This window comes from Megalobrama amblycephala, linkage group LG7, assembly GCF_018812025.1.
Source record: "Megalobrama amblycephala isolate DHTTF-2021 linkage group LG7, ASM1881202v1, whole genome shotgun sequence".
In the NCBI taxonomy this organism is placed as follows: Eukaryota; Metazoa; Chordata; class Actinopteri; order Cypriniformes; family Xenocyprididae; genus Megalobrama; species Megalobrama amblycephala.
The window spans coordinates 5,452,590-5,469,162 of record NC_063050.1 but is presented as its reverse complement, the minus strand read 5'-3'; the positions used below and the strand labels follow the sequence as shown (position 1 = coordinate 5,469,162).

General features: G+C 36.4%; 2 protein-coding genes and 1 long non-coding RNA gene across 5 annotated transcripts; 2 read left to right on the top strand and 1 right to left on the bottom strand.

Moving 5' to 3' along the window:
• Positions 1 to 1,896: 1,896 nt before the first annotated feature.
• On the top strand, positions 1,897 to 15,997 carry LOC125271154 (microfibril-associated glycoprotein 4-like). 2 transcript variants are annotated; one of them, XM_048195149.1, is made up of 6 exons: positions 13,812 to 14,555; positions 14,657 to 14,721; positions 14,808 to 15,020; positions 15,101 to 15,197; positions 15,280 to 15,447; positions 15,580 to 15,997. In XM_048195149.1, exons 2-6 carry the CDS (start codon positions 14,716 to 14,718, stop codon positions 15,837 to 15,839), a joined length of 744 nt encoding a protein of 247 aa, XP_048051106.1. In that variant the 5' UTR covers positions 13,812 to 14,555; positions 14,657 to 14,715; the 3' UTR covers positions 15,840 to 15,997. The 2 variants fall into 2 exon arrangements, with proteins under 2 accessions (XP_048051108.1, XP_048051106.1); XM_048195151.1 differs by lacking the exons at positions 13,812 to 14,555; positions 14,657 to 14,721; positions 14,808 to 15,020; positions 15,101 to 15,197 and adding exons at positions 1,897 to 2,124; positions 2,213 to 2,309.
• LOC125271192 lies at positions 7,482 to 8,137 on the bottom strand. The gene is made up of 3 exons (XR_007185533.1): positions 7,903 to 8,137; positions 7,697 to 7,811; positions 7,482 to 7,576 (listed from the first exon to the last, which is right to left on the bottom strand). It is a non-coding gene; the product is annotated as an uncharacterized LOC125271192 (long non-coding RNA).
• LOC125271157 (microfibril-associated glycoprotein 4-like) lies at positions 11,591 to 13,223 on the top strand. 2 transcript variants are annotated; one of them, XM_048195155.1, is made up of 6 exons: positions 11,591 to 11,735; positions 11,843 to 11,897; positions 11,981 to 12,193; positions 12,274 to 12,370; positions 12,508 to 12,675; positions 12,762 to 13,223. In XM_048195155.1, exons 2-6 carry the CDS (start codon positions 11,892 to 11,894, stop codon positions 13,016 to 13,018), a joined length of 741 nt encoding a protein of 246 aa, XP_048051112.1. In that variant the 5' UTR covers positions 11,591 to 11,735; positions 11,843 to 11,891; the 3' UTR covers positions 13,019 to 13,223. The 2 variants fall into 2 exon arrangements, with proteins under 2 accessions (XP_048051112.1, XP_048051111.1); XM_048195154.1 differs by lacking the exon at positions 11,591 to 11,735 and having other exon boundaries at positions 11,755 to 11,897.
• Positions 15,998 to 16,573: the final 576 nt, after the last annotated feature.

Sequence of the window (16,573 nt, the reverse complement as noted above, 5' to 3'; positions counted from 1 at the left end):
TACAAGGTTATATATTCATCTCGAAAAAAATGTTAAACCTGCAATATGCACTTTAAATCTCTGAAGATCTGATTCAACAACTCCACAAACAGCATTACCAGCTTCACTTATTACTAACCAGACTGACTTTATTTCTGTCACACGTCTACAGAAGCTCTTACTGAGAATTAACAGAGTTTTAGATGTTGAAGTCTTATTGAAAATCTGAAATCGCCATCATGGAGATCAGTGTTTGCTTTAGTTGAGCTCTTGACTTCTGTAGAGCTGATTCTTTATCAGCAATTGCAGGTATTTTCAGAAAACATTTCTGCATTGATAAAGAAGATCAACATGTCTGTTTTAATAACAGATGAATGACTGCATTAAAGTGGTTTAAACAACTGCTTTATTGAAGTTTTGCTTATTTTTGGAATTGAAATGTTATATGAGAAAAACTCAAATGATGTGATAAAAATCACTTGTAACACTGCAGTGATTTGTGTAATATTGTCAAAACTATTTAAAAGTTAAAAACGACACACTTAGACATCAGCACTCATCATACAAACCTCAGCAATGGTGACAGTAAAAAAAATCAGCTGTATAATTTATTCATGCCGCAATGCATGCTGGGAGCCATGAATGTGTTTTGTATGCTGCATGATGCATGTCACCATTGTTGTGTTTCATATGCCGAATGTTGATGTCTGTGAGTGTATAAATGACACAAAACATGATTTAAACAAAGTTAACAATGACAGTGTTATTTATACGCTCACATCAACATTCAACAATGTTACAAATGTTCTTTTTCACATTGGTTGAATTTTATATTTCTCGATAGCGTTTTCTTAAATCTGCAATTACAGAAAAAAATATATATATATAAACCACAAATTAATATTTTAAACTACACTACTGTAGAATCACAGTGCTGCTGTAATCAATAATGTAAATCTAACTCAGAGATTGGGGTCTAAATGAGTTCAGTGATTCAGATCAAATAATGATTATGTGAAAACATAACCAACACCACCTGATCATCTTTTCTTGTCTTCTTGTTCTTTGCGTTATTTTTCAAACAAAATCTAATATGAAAAAGTCAAGGGTCAAGAGCTCAACTAAAGCAAACACTGATCTCCATGAAGGTGATTCAAAATATTTTTTTCTCCTTTGGTGATTCTGCTTATTATCATCAGGTGTCTTCAATAATGGTCAATCATCACTCAGTTAATCACTTCATTATCTCATTAACTTTATCACTGCTTCAGTGGGTGGAATAAACATATGGCAGGACTTTTACTTTCTGACCCCTGGTCTTTACACCTCTGAGAAAAAGGGATGGATTCCGTCCTTTTTAGGGCCTCATCTTCCTGTTTTTGGTTCGTTTACATGTCTTTGGTCCATGTTGTATTCATATAATGTCAATGATTTTTTCGATGTAAAAATTCCTGCAAAATGGTCCGTGAGGAAAACATCAACAGTCTTCTCCTGCACCCCTTTCTCCCACAGTCCAATTTTAGTTGGCGATCAACAAAACATTAAAACATCAGGCTTATTGTGAAACTTATTATTTGAAGAACATTGCAAAACAGTCAAATGGACCAACTGATAATTTTCTGAACGCTTGCATCAACGGTAGACATTCCAACATTATTGTGCAATAAAATAATGATTCAGATGATTTTAAAAGGTGGTTTCATACTGATAAAGGTTGGGTTGAGAAAACTGTAAACGCTCTAAATTAAGGACTCAGCGATTGAACACAATATCCAGTGATCTGAACAGAACAGAAATGGTGAGTTACTCTTTTATTCTTCAGCATTTACCTCATAGATAATGAATGTATTTATTATTTTTTCACATTGGTTTAATTTCAATGTGATTTGATCATCATGAACGAGGAACTTGATCAGTCGTGTCTCTCTCTAGATGACAGTGTTTGTCGCGGCTCTGCTCTCTGTTTTCACGGGGTTTGTTGTGTCGGTTCCTGATGGATTCAAGCCGGTCGACTGTTCTGACCTTTATAAAGCAGGACAAACAGTCAGTGGGATTTACTCCATCTATCCAGCAGGTGGCTTTCCTGTCTGGGTTTACTGTGACATGATCTCAGATGGGAAAGATGAAGATAAAGGAGGATGGACAGTACGAATGTGACTTTTTATATAAACAAACATGGATAACATTTAATAAATTTAACCTTTAAACTGATTAATACTACAACCCATCACAGGTGATTCAGAGGAGAATGGACGGCAGTATTCATTTTTATCAGCCGTGGAAAGAGTACAAGAGAGGATTCGGGACCACTGAGGGCGAATACTGGCTGGGTAACAATTCACTAGCGATTTTGGGTTGTGTCAGAAATTAAAACATTTACTGGACACTTAAGTCACTATAAAAATATATAACTGTCTTTGCGTTATATAACAAAAGTACAGTGTTATTTATTTTAAAGGTGCCCTAGAATTGAAAATTGAATTTACCTTGGCATAGTTGAATAACAAGAGTTCAGTACATGGAAATGACATACAGTGAGTCTCAAACTCCATTGTTTCCTCCTTCTTATATAAATCTCATTTGTTTAAAAGACCTCCGAAGAACAGGCGAATCTCAACATAACACCAACTGTTACGTAACAGTCGGGATCATTAATATGTACGCCCCCAATATTTGCATATGCCAGCTCATGTTCAAGGCATTACACAAGGGCAGCCAGTATTAACGTCTGGATCTGTGCACAGCTGAATCAACAGACGTTATGCAGGTAAGCAAGCAAAAAATGGCAGATGGAGCAATAATAACTGTCATGATCCATGATATTTTTAGTGATATTTGTAAATTGTCTTTCTAAATGTTTCGTTAGCATGTTGCTAATGTACAGTTATATGAGATTAAAGTCGGCATGAAATCAAAAATGACCCCATTTACTTTGTTAGTGCATATTACTAGTCTTGTGGTGAACAATTAATCCATGCAAGTTAAAACACAGAAAAATATTGTTTGTCGCAGTAATATTCCGTTTCACTTGGAAATACGTCACAACACTGGAGAAAAGACGTTTGCAACTTCCGGTTCATGGGGACTTTAAAGTTACCATTGTACTGTATTCAGGGAGACTAGAGCTGTTGTTATTTTCATTTTTAAAAACTTGCAGTCTTGTATAATTCATAAACACAACTTCATTCTTTATAAATCTCTCCAACAGTGTGTAATGTTAGCTTTAGCCACAGAGCACAGCCTCAAACTCATTCAGAATCAAATGTAAACATCCAAATAAATATTGTACTCACATGATCTGATATGCTGCATGACGAACACTTTGTAAAGATCCATTTTGAAGGTTATATTAGCTGTGTGAACTTTGTTTATGCAATGTATTATAGAGTTGCGAGCTTCGGGGCGGGGAGCGCGAGCATTTAAAGGGGACACGCACTGAATCGGTGCATTTATAATTATGCCCCAAAATAGGCAGTTAAAAAAATTAATAAAAAAAAAAATCTATTGAGTATTTTGAGCTGAATCTTCACAGACACATTCAGGGGACACCTTAGACTTATATTACATCTTGTGAAAAAGGGCACCTTTAAAGAAATGGAAATGAAGTTTCTTTCATTGTAATATAGGCTACATGCAATAGATATAATGTGAACCCTTTAATTGGCAAGACCATAAAGAGACATCAGAAAATTAATTTATTGCTATTTTCCATCTTATTAAGACACAAATAATACAACTTGATCACTTTTTATTTTTTCAAAATGTGACTTTTAATTTTGATTTTAATGTTTGTATCCCACAGGATAAGTTGTCAGTTTGGGGGTATAAATTTATTGAACACTGAATTCTTGTTTGGCAGTGCCTTTTACAACATTTTAAACTATTTTAAAACATTTTATTCTCTTACAACACACAATAAACATCTTTTCTAACACATTCTGATAAAAAATAAGTGATAAACAATATTTATGAATTCATTTATAATGCAAACTAATATGTTCATTCAGCAAAGTTAAATTAAAACTAGCCCTAAAAAGGGCAAGACCATAAAGAGAAATCAGAAAATTAATTTATTGCTATTTTTCATCTAATTAGGACATAAATAAAACAATTTCATGAAAAACAAACAAACAAAAAATCAAAACAAAAAAACACTTTTTTTTTTTTATTGTAATGTTATTATAAATTATCTGAAAATACAATGCTTGTTTGGCAATGCAAATTGGCACGCTACATTTTTAAAACATTTATTCTCTCATAACTTAAACTAAACATTCTTTGTAAAATGATGTTGAACAATAAGTATAATGTCTGTTTATATATTACTGTATCATATTTAATATGCAAAATCGTAAAGAAACTTTATTCATATTCATACACCATTTTTAATGTAGAAAATTAAAACTTCTTTTTACATTTTTTCATGTTAATGTAAATGTCAAATATGACAGAACAGGCTTTTGGGGAACATTTATTTTTCCATCTGTCAATTATCATTGAATTGCATATATGAGCTTTAAAACCCAGATTTATAAATATGATGCTTAACAAAAAAGATGCATATACTATAGATATATTTATAAGTTTGCATGCATTTTTTTGAATATCATACACACACACATTCTCAAAAAGGATGTATTAATTAATAACACATTTTTTGTGTTATGGCTATTTTAACACATTTTGTGTCAATTTAAGTTGATCATGTGTAGAGAGAGAGAGAGAGAGAGAGAGAAACAACACTGTGTCCAACACAACATGTGTTAACTATCATCCAATCACATTGCTGCTATGTCACTCTGCAAGCCGTTAAGCAAGTTTGTGCCTCTTTCTTCATCGGTGGATGACTTGTGTTCATTTTGACACAGTAAATGTGTCAGGAAGGTGATCTGCTGTTAACGAGCAGAATCAAAGGAGAAATTCACACTTTTAAGTCACCATCATGGAGATCGGTGTTTGCTTTAGTTGAGCTCTTGACCCTTGACTTTTTAATATTAGATTTTGTTTGGGCTGTTGTAACTGAGTTATAACATCCATACAAGCAAGGCTGATCAGATGGTGTTGGTTATGTTTTCACATAATCATTATTTGACCTGAACTCAAATAATGAAAAAAAATAAAATAGTGAGAATAAAGGAAATTACTAAGACAATTCAGCTCATAATTTATTGATGCAGCAATGCATGATGGGAGCCATGGATGAATTTTGATTGGTGGCTCCCAGAATGCACTGCAACATGCTTTTTGATGGTCACCACTGTTGAGATTCACAGGCTGATTCTTGATGTCTGTGTCTCTAAATGAAAGAGCTTTTTTCTTTTATTGATCAAAGCACCTTTTGTGAAATCCCTCAGATTATATTGATAAAGCTGATCTTCTGCTGTAGAATCACAGTGCTGCTGTAATCAATAATGTAAATCTAACTCAGAGATTGGGCTCTAAATGAGTTCAGTGATTCAGATCAAATAATGATCATGTGAAAACATAACCAACACCACCTGATCATCTTTTCACTTCGCTTGACTGGCTGTTATAACTCAGTTACAACAACCCAAACAAAAAGAGCCCAACTAAAGCAAACACTCATCTCTATGATGGTGTCTTAAAAATTGTGATCTTCTCCTTTGATTCTGCTTGTTAACAGCAGATCACCTTCCTGACACATTTACTGTGTTAAAATCATTGACTCAGTGAATGTGTCAGAATTAACACAAGCGTTGTCCCTAAACTCACACACTGATGTGTAAGAATTTAACACAGTTTGAGTCAGTTTTAACTATAACTATAAATAGCACATCTATGACACAAATTGTGTGATTTATGACACATTAGTGTGTTAAATATTTTAACACTGCCTGTGTTAAGAAGAATAACACACTGGTTGAGTTAAAAGTAACACAAAATGTGTTGTCCTTAACTAGACACACAGGTGTGTTAAAATATAACACAGGTTGTGTTGTTTTTAACACAACCAGTGTTATATCTTACACCCGTGTGTTAAGTCATCCACCAATGAAGATAGAGGCACAAATTTGCTTAACGGCTTGTGGAGTGACGTAGCAGCAATGTGATTGGATGATAGTTAACACATGTTGTGTTGGACACAGTGTTGTTTATCTCTCTCTCACATTAGTGTGTTAAATATTTTATGCCTGTATTAAGAAAAAATAACTCTCTGGTTGAGTTAAAAGTAACATAAAATGTGTTGTCCTTAACTAGACACACAGGTGTGTTAAGATATAACACAGATGTGTTAAAAACAACACAACCTGTTTTAAGAGTGCACGCAGAATACAACATAGATGACATATCAAATGTTTAAACTGAGAAAATGTATCATTTAAAGGGAAAAATAAGTTGATTTTAAATTTCATGGCATCAACACATCTCAAAAAAGTTGGGACAAGGCCATGTTTACCACTGTGTGGCATCCCCTCTTCTTTTTATAACAGTCTGCAAACGTCTGGGGACTGAGGAGACAAGTTGCTCAAGTTTAGGAATAGGAATGTTGTCCCATTCTTGTCTAATACAAGCTTCTAGTTGCTCAACTGTCTTAGGTCTTCTTTGTCGCATCTTCCTCTTTATGATGCGCCAAATGTTTTCTATGGGTGAAAGATCTGGACTGCAGGCTGGCCATTTCAGTACCCGGATCCTTCTTCTACGCAGCCATGATGTTGTAATTGATGCAGTATGTGGTCTGGCATTGTCATGTTGGAAAATGCAAGGTCTTCCCTGAAAGAGACGACGTCTGGATGGGAGCATATGTTGTTCTAGAACTTGGATATACCTTTCAGCATTGATGGTGCCTTTCCAGATGTGTAAGCTGCCCATGCCACATGCACTCATGCAACCCCATACCATCAGAGATGCAGGCTTCTGAACTGAGCGCTGATAACAACTTGGGTTGTCCTTGTCCTCTTTAGTCCGGATGACATGGCGTCCCAGTTTTCCAAAAAGAACTTCAAATTTTGATTCGTCTGACCACAGAACAGTTTTCCACTTTGCCACAGTCCATTTTAAATGAGCCTTGGCCCAGACAAAACACCTGCGCTTCTGGATCATGTTTAGATATGGCTTCTTTTTTGACCTATACAGTTTTAGCCGGCAATCGCGAATGGCACAGTGGATTGTGTTCACCGACAATGTTTTCTGGAAGTATTCCTGAGCCCATGTTGTGATTTCCATTACAGTAGCATTCCTGCTTATAACAAAATAAAAATTACTGCTTTATTTATTTAGAAACATAAGAAATTAAAAATTATAGTGGAGTATTTTATGTTGGAAACTATGAGCATGTGCATGAGATATTCAAAGCAATTCTTCATCCATTTGCAATGTAACTAAATTGTATGTATAAAATAGATAAAATAAAATTTAATTACAATGGTCATGTTTGTGATCACAGTTTTTAAGTTTTATTTTCCAATATCGTGCAGCACTATAAAACTTGAAATGCACCACCTAAGATACTGTAGGATGCAATGAAGTTTCAGCGAACACTCACCAGTCTGATATTCTGATATGAGGTTGCAGATCCATGAAAGCATCACTGTAGCCTTCTTTCTTCAAATCAATCAGCTGTCGCTTCAAAGATAAACTGAGGACAAAGTTATCATGTGTGGATTGGCTTGATGACCGATTCAGTTTCATATTTTAACATGGACTGAAAAGAAACAGGCTCAAAACTTTCTTGAAGGATCTAAAATATCAAACATACCCGTAAGATGTTATAAAACAGTTGGTGACCGTGTCGTCTGGATGTGGTTTATTATTGGTTCCTGTCACCCAGCCGTCACCTCCATTCTCTACAATCCCCCATCCTTGGAGTCCATCTAATAACATCAGAAAAGAGACATTAGCTGAAGCAAAAATTCATTCATTAAATAGTGACACTTAATGTACAAACTTAATTATGTGAATCACCTTCGGCTCTGGGATTTTTTATCAAGTTGAAACTACAGGTGGAAACAGAGAAGTTAACAGCAAGGGACAGGCAGAGTAGTGGTTGGGATACAGGCAATGATCAGGACAGGCAGATATCACTCACAGGTCGGTATGCAAAGCACAGGTCAGGGGTAGGCAGCAGAGGAATCGTAAACGGGTAACAGGCAAGATCAACAACAGACAGGCTGACCGGATATAAACGCTCAGAATTGCAACCGAGATAAACAAGACTTCACAAAGTGGTGGTGTGTGTGTGAGTCTTTTATAGTCCAGGTAATGAGCTACAGCTGTATGTGGCAATTGGTGATTGGTTTAGAGTGTGCATGTGACAGGCAGGGAGGATTATGGGAAATGTAGTCCAGGAACTGACAGGAACTGATGGTGATCATGACAGTTTTAAACGCCCCCAATGTTCTGTAAAGGTTCAGAATGTTCGTCACCTTTAGAGAAATTTTAAGGAACATTGCGCAGGGTCATTAGAACGTCGCCTACATGGGTTATGACCTGAATCATAATCATACACTGTTAGAGGACTGTTCGTTGTTGGCCAGAGGAGAACTGGCCCCTGACTGAGCTCCATTCTGTCACCTGATGGAGTTTGGCTTCTTGCCGCTGTCGCCTTTGGCTTGCTTAGTCGGGGACACTTGATATTCAGTGTTTTGATCTGACTGCATTGACACTATTGTATGAGAACTGAACTGAGCTGGATGATGACATCACTGTTTACTCCAGTGCTGATATAGATAAATTAACTAAATTAATAACTATTGATTCTTACAACAGAATGAATCAATACTGAATTTACTTAAGCTGGACAATGACACCGCCATCTTGATTCCCGCCTCAAAAAGTAAAAAAGTCAATGTTAATTTTCTTTTGTTCGCAGATATGGGAACAATAGAAAATTGTTCTATCTCTCTGCTATATAATATGCTATATAATATTTACCATCTGAAACAAACCATATCATGTCAACAAATGGAAAAGTCAGCAGCTGTTTACTATCATGTTATTGTGTCTTTCGCCACAAATACCATACTTTTACATATTCTTCCGTTATTGAAAAACTGTTGCTTTAATTACATTCAACAAAACTGAAAATCATTAAGAAGGCCTTTGTCTCAAAATATAAATGTTGATTTAATCGATTCTCATTTGCAACATTTTGAAAAACATCATCAAACTACCTCAGAATCAACTTTGCACTGCTGCCCGCGATCGTGTCAAGGATCAGATAAATGTGCACATGCATCTTGAAAAGCGGATGTTTAGGAAAGTGCTGCGGCAAGTTTTTGTGTCATCTGTAATGTGTTAATATTACACATGTACACATCTTTGTGTTCATTTCAGAGGTGAGGACCAGACCTCCAAAACCAAGACCATTCAAGATCAGAGGTGTGGACGAGACCAGACCTTCCAAGACCAAAACAAGTCCATTCAATCAAGATAATTCATTAATCGACTATTGAACATTAATGATGAACACCTGCTAAATGTGTCAGGAAGGTGGTCTGATGTTAACAAGCAGAATCACCAAAGGAGAAAATCACAATTTTAAGTCACCGTCATGGAGATCAGGGTTAGTTGGGTTCTTGTGTTTTGGGACAACTTTAGTTGACAAGAGCTCAACTAAAACAAACCCTGATTTCTATGATGGTGACGTAAAATTGTGATGTTCTCCTTTGGTGATTCTGCTTGTTATCATCAGACCACCATCCTGACACATTTACTGTGTTAAAATCATCACACAATGAATGTGTCAAAATTAACATAAGTGTTGTCCCTAAACTCACACACTGATGTGTAAGACCTTTTTTTGACTGGTTTTCCTCTTTCCTTCAATGATTCTGCCTGTTAACAGCAGGTGTTCATCACTACTGCTTGATTAATGACTTAATTATCTCATTAACTTCCCTCTTGAATGGTCTTGGTCTCGGTCTTGGAGGGTCTGGTCTTGACTACACCTCTGGTTAACCTTCCTGACACATTCACTGTGTTAAAATCATTGACTCAATGAATGTGTCAGAATTAACACAACAACGATAGAGAAATATTGGATGGAACTATGATATTACGGGTTAATCTCCCTTTCAATTTTGACACATTTTATTTGGGGAGACTTAATATGCAAGGCAAAAAAAATCTGAATTGTAAAATGTTTAAAATTATCCTACTAGCAGGAAAAAAGGGAATTACTTGGAAGTGGGTAAAGGTGGATGCGCCAAGGAAGGAAAATTGGGTTGATGTGATGCATGATATATACATTATGGAGAAACTGACGTACACTGTTAGATTTGAAATGGATAGGTTTGAGAGGTTGTGGAATGGATTCTTGGAATTTATTAGGCCAATAAGATCGGACTTTGTGTAAAATAGAATACCTGGGACATTCCCCTTGTTTGTTCTTGCTACCAGTTTATTTTAATTTATTCTGGGGGGTTTATTCTAGGACAAGATCAAAATATGTATTATATGACCAAATGTGTATTTATGTCATGCAACTTCAATAAAAATAAATAAATAAATAAATAAAAAAAAAGAATTAACACAACAAGTGTTGTCCCTATACTCACCCATTGATGTGTAAGAATTTAACACAGTTTGAGTCAGTTTTAACACATCCTTTCTAAGAATGTAGTAATGTTCCTAGAATGTTCAGAGACGGTCATGATGTGGAGTTCATTTAAGGTTTGGGTAACGTTATTTGGTGGACCTTAAGGGAACATTCAGGACGTTTCTGGGAATGTTTAGGGGACTATTACTATAGGACGGTCTGTTAACTTCCCAAATGTCCTCTCAACGAGTTAGTTTGCCCATATAATCTTCACTGAGGAGGGGCTCGATGAAGCATCTTCAACTCAAGCTCTGATACACCCCCCCCAGTGAATAAATATAGGATGTGATTACATAGGGCAACGTACCTGAAATGAAGGTGGAGTTTGGGGAGGTGGAGGGATGCTGAAACAGCTGAGACTAAAGAGAGGTAAGCAGTTGCTTATATACTCTGGCTGTTGATTGGAAGATTAGATGGGCTCGCTCCTCCCTAAACTACGTTTAGGAACTTCACTTTGTAACGTTCTCGCGCAACCATAAAATAACCAAAATAGAACGTCCCCCTAAACTCATATCAGGAACGTTATTAAATGACCAACAGAGGACAGTGTGGGAACGTTCTGTTAATGTCCCAAATGTCCTCTTTGTAACGTTCTTTTTTTGACCATAAAATAACCAAAATGGAACATTCCCTTAAAGTCATCTAAGGAACTTTAAACTGCAGCACTATCATTATCAAAAGAGGACGTTTTAGGAACGTCCCGAATGTTCTGTAAAGGTTTGGAATTTTTGTCACCTTTAGAGGACTTTTAGGGAACGTTGCGCAAGGTCCTGAGAACGTCGCCTTCTACATGTGTTATGACCAATTCATATTTCAAAATCTTGGAATGCAAGAAGAGTGACTGAAATGTCAAATGCTCTTACTGATAAAAAGGTTGGTTGAAGATGTGAGTGACAACGATTTCATAGACATTTCTATGATGAATGAATTAAATTATCAAATTAAATTATCATTCTGTCACCATGTCAGAGGTGTGTTGATGCTGTACTTTCCTGCTGCTTCTCCACTATCCTGGCGAAATAAAAACAAAAAGCGATTTAATAAATAACAAAAGCAGCAGGCAGCATGTTAACATTCAGTTTGTGGCAAGAATCAAGGGTTTTGCAATATAAGTTTCTACAGTAACACAGAGGAGGAGCCTGAGAATCTGACAGATATATAGAGATTGTGTCAGACTGAACCACACAAGGCACAGACGGTGAGTTACTGTTTTATTCCTCATCATTTACCTCACAGAATATTAAGACATTTCTACAACAGAAAAACAAACATCTGATGACTTTTGGTTTGCTTTCTTTTAAAAAGAAAACATTGATAAATCTCTGCAGTGATCAGCTGAGAAAATATTGAGAAGATGGCGGCAAGTTCAATCACATTTACTATTTTTACTTTTATTATAATTGATCATGAACGAGGATCTTGATCAGTCGTGTCTCTCTCTAGATGACGGTGTTTGTCGCGGCTCTGCTCTCTGTTTTCACGGGGTTTGTTGTGTCGGTTCCTGATGGATTCAAGCCGGTCGACTGTTCTGACCTTTATAAAGCAGGACAAACAGTCAGTGGGATTTACTCCATCTATCCAGCAGGTGACGTTCCTGTCTGGGTTTACTGTGACATGATCTCAGATGGGAAAGATGAAGATAAAGGAGGATGGACGGTACGAATGTGACTTTAGATCATTAAACACATATCAGAACATACATTATGAATCATATCTTCTATATAAACCCATCACAGGTGTTTCAAAGGAGAATGGACGGCAGTATTAATTTCTATCGCCCGTGGAATCAGTACAAGAGAGGATTCGGGTCGACTGAAGGCGAATACTGGCTGGGTAAGATCTCACAGTGTGTGTCCATTTTGGTTTGTCAGAGTTTTAAACTTCGGCATTTGGTGTCAAGAAAAGGTTTTGATAGAAGTGTTCATGTGTTTGGTTGAACATGTTCTTCATGTGTGTTTGTGTGTGAACAGGGCTGGAGAACATGCACCAGCTGACACGTAACAGGAAGTACATGCTGAGAGTGGATCTGGAGGACTTCACCGGAAGGAAAGGTTTTGCTCTGTACTCGTCCTTCTCTGTGGATTGTGAAAATGTTGGGTATAAACTGCATGTTTCAGGGTTCACTGATGGAGGAGCAGGTAAGACACTTTCATTCATATTAAAATCACAATCAGTTGAGTAAATGTGCACCTGATGTCCTCAATGATGCTCTTCTTCTCTGCAGGTGACTCTTTGACTTACCACAATGGACAGAAGTTCTCCACCTTTGACAAAGACCAAGATTCCGATAAGAGGAACTGTGCCAAACTGTATCTCGGGGCATTTTGGTACAATGTCTGTCACTATGCAAACCCCAATGGTGTGTATTTATGGGGAGAAGATCCCACCATTTTCGCCATTGGAAATGTTTGGTACCACTGGAAGAACAATTACGCTGTTGGTATGAAATTCATCAGCATGAAGATCAGACGTGTGTCTTAGACCTTTGAAGAAACATTACAAAACAAAACAATCAAATTAAAGTTTAGTTTCCTTTCCTCTGTTAACTGTGTAACTTAGTAAATCATGTCAGAATATATATCACTGATGTTTTGTGTACTCATCAATTATTTTCTTCTTCTTTGTTTTGGGTCACTTCTTTAAATTTACAACTGAAATGAATCAACAATAAACTCCATCAATGAAAGTCAATATATATCAATGTAGTTTTGATTATTGCCATGTGAAATAAGTCATAATTTTAGTTCTTTAAACTGAGTAATTGAATTACTTCATTCTCAAATATTTTAAGTAAAATTTAAGAAAAATATTAAGTATATTTTAAAAATATAATGTGTTAGTCAAATACTAATTTCCTTTAAAAATTTAAATGAGAAAAATGTAATCAATAGATTTTAGACAAATCAAACTGTTGGATTTTAGGAGTTTATTTTGGTATGTTGCACAATATTTTTAGAGTGTACTGCTAACCATGTAACTTACCACCAGTTTGTATTTCAACATTGTGCAGTGCAATGACTGATGTTCTTACCGATAAAAGGTCAGATGGAGATTTGCATCATATCAGATCCTGCTGCTTCTCTTCTGTCCTGTCAAAATAAAAGCAAAAAGCTTTTTAATTTAATAAATAATAAGAGAAGCAGGCCAAATGTCAAAGGGTTAGTTCACCCAAAATTGTCATCAAATAACTGGGAGTCTATTTAAATAAGTTAGACTGGTGTGATCACATGAATTACTTGTATAAAAGGCTCAGAGTCATATCCACTTGAGTTTTGGGGTGTGCCGGGTTTAGTTAAGGACTTTGTATGATATACTGCAGTTGCATCTGTAATTTTGTATGCTGTGGTATGTTGGGGTGGGGAACAAGGCCAGCCCAAGAATAAGGTGCTCTCTGAAAATTGAGATTATAGGGACCTGTCTTCCCTCATGAAGTATAAATCTCACCCTCTCCATGACACAGACTATGTGTAGCTTATTTACCAACAGACTTGTTAACCCTCGTTGCTCAAAAGAGTGATATAGAAGGTCTTTTCTTCCATCTGCCGTGAGAATGTTTAATCAAATGTGATCATGATTTGTGTACCTTGTGTCTGAGATGTTGTGTTTGGTATAGTTTTCATTCACTGTATATATCTTATTTATAGTATCTAACATATCACCAGTTAGTATTTCAACACTGTGACTGAAATGACAGATGCTCTTACTGATAAAAAGGTTGGTTGAAGATGCGAGTGACTCAACGATTTCCTAGACATTTCTATGATGAATGAACCCAAATTAAATTATCATTCTGTCATCACGTCAGAGGTGAGTTGATGCTGTACTTTCCTGCTGCTTCTCCTCTATCCTGCCAAAATAAAAGCAAAACGTGATTTAGGCAGCATGTTAACATTCAGTTTGTGGCAAGAATGAAGGGTTTTGCAATATAAGTTTCTACAGTAACACAGAGGAGGAGCCTGAGAATCTGACAGATATATAGAGATTGTGTCAGACTGAACAACACAAGGCACAACAAACGGTGAGTTACTGTTTTATTCTGCATTATTTACCTCAAAGAATATTAAGACATTTCAAGACAAAAAACAAACATCTGATGACTTTTGGTTTGCTTTCTTCAAGATTTAAACAGAAAACATTGATAAATCTCTGCAGTGATCAGCTGAGAAAATATTGAGAAGATGGCGGTAAGTTCAATCACATTTACTGTTTTTACTTTTATTATAATTGATCATCATAAACGAGGATCTTGATCAGTCGTGTCTCTCTCTAGATTATGGTGTTTGTCGCGGCTCTGCTCTCTGTTTTCATGGGGTTTGTTGTGTCGGTTCCTGATGGATTCAAGCCGGTCGACTGTTCTGACCTTTATAAAGCAGGACAAACAGTCAGTGGGATTTACTCCATCTATCCAGCAGGTGACGTTCCTGTCTGGGTTTACTGTGACATGATCTCAGGTGGGAAAGATGAAGATAAAGGAGGATGGACGGTACGAATGTGACTTTAGATCATTAAACACACATCAGAACATACATTATGAATCATATCTTCTATATAAACCCATCACAGGTGTTTCAGAGGAGAATGGACGGCAGTATTAATTTCTATCAGCCGTGGAATCAGTACAAGAGAGGATTCGGGACCACTGAAGGAGAATACTGGCTGGGTAAGATCTCACAGTGAGTGTCTGTTTGTGTGGATGATCATGTGTTTGGTTGAATATGTTCTTCATGTGTGTGTGTGAACAGGGCTGGAGAACATGTACCAGCTGACACGTAACAGGAAGTACATGCTGAGAGTGGATCTGGAGGACTTCGCTGGAAGGAAAGGTTTTGCTCTGTACTCGTCCTTCTCTGTGGGTCCTGAAACTGAGGGGTATAAACTGGATGTTTCAGGATTCATTGATGGAGGAGCAGGTAGGACACTTTCATACTTTCACACTTGAGTGCACTTGTTCATGCACTATCAAATGTTTTTGTAATTTCACTGAAATATTCTTCATCTAAATATGAAGTTAATGTCCTCAATGATGCTTTTCTTCTCTGCAGGCGACTCTTTATCTTACCATAATGGTCAGAAGTTCTCCACCTTTGACAAAGACCAAGACCCCTATGATGGGAACTGTGCCAAACAGTTTCTCGGGGCATTTTGGTATGCAGTAGGATGTCACCATACAAACCCCAACGGTGTGTATTTGTGGGGAGAAGACAACACACATCATGCCATTGGTGATGTTTGGAAAACCTGGAAAAACAGCTTCTCTGTCGGTATGAAATTCATCAGCATGAAGATTAAATGTGTGTCTTAGAAACATTAATGTTTTCAGGAACAAATTATCTGCTATTGTTTCCAAAATATAACAAATGTAAAGCTTCAAGGTTTTACTTTCCTCGCTGTAAGTAAATCAATGTATATCTTTGGTTTTGTTCTTTTGATTTACTTAAACATGAATAAATCAAATAAACTCCAGCATTGATATGTCTCTATGCATTATGTCAAATGTGTTTGATCTCTTCAGATGAATTATTGCAAACTGGAAAGATTCATCTGTTGATATGATGGGTTGATTCTGCTCGTCATTATATAATGAGGCCTGATGCGTCCATATAATAACAAACCTGATGCACAGTATGTGATTTTTCCAACCTTTATGGTTGTTGCTTGTCTGATTTTATGATATGGTGAGATCCAGCATAAAACCAAAGGCAGAATGGATCAATTCAGCGTTTTTTAAGGTAAACATTTAGGCCTACACTCTTAAAAATAAAGATTGCAAAAATAAAGGTTTTTTTAAAGCAATACCAGAAGGTTCAAGGATGTTAAAGGTTCTTTATGAAACCATTGATGCCAATAAAGTACTTTTAGGGTGCGTTCACACTTGTAGTTTGGTTCGAAAAAAGAAGAAAAAAACATTTAGTTCTTGTCGGATTAGCGTTCTGATTGGCAATTTTATTAACGTACCAAAAGATATCAAACCTAAAGGCATAGGGATACGTTCACAACCTGATTGGTCAGATTTTATGACGTATTGCCTTTTTTGCG

Excerpts from the sequence above, each read along its gene's own strand:
- LOC125271154 (XM_048195149.1), top strand. Across the intron at positions 15,021-15,100 it reads AAGATAAAGGAGGATGGACG|GTGTTTCAGAGGAGAATGGA; the intron begins GTACGAATGTGA and ends AACCCATCACAG. Across the intron at positions 15,448-15,579 it reads ATTCATTGATGGAGGAGCAG|GCGACTCTTTATCTTACCAT; the intron begins GTAGGACACTTT and ends TCTTCTCTGCAG.
- LOC125271157 (XM_048195155.1), top strand. Across the intron at positions 12,371-12,507 it reads TGAAGGCGAATACTGGCTGG|GGCTGGAGAACATGCACCAG; the intron begins GTAAGATCTCAC and ends GTGTGTGAACAG. Across the intron at positions 12,676-12,761 it reads GTTCACTGATGGAGGAGCAG|GTGACTCTTTGACTTACCAC; the intron begins GTAAGACACTTT and ends TCTTCTCTGCAG.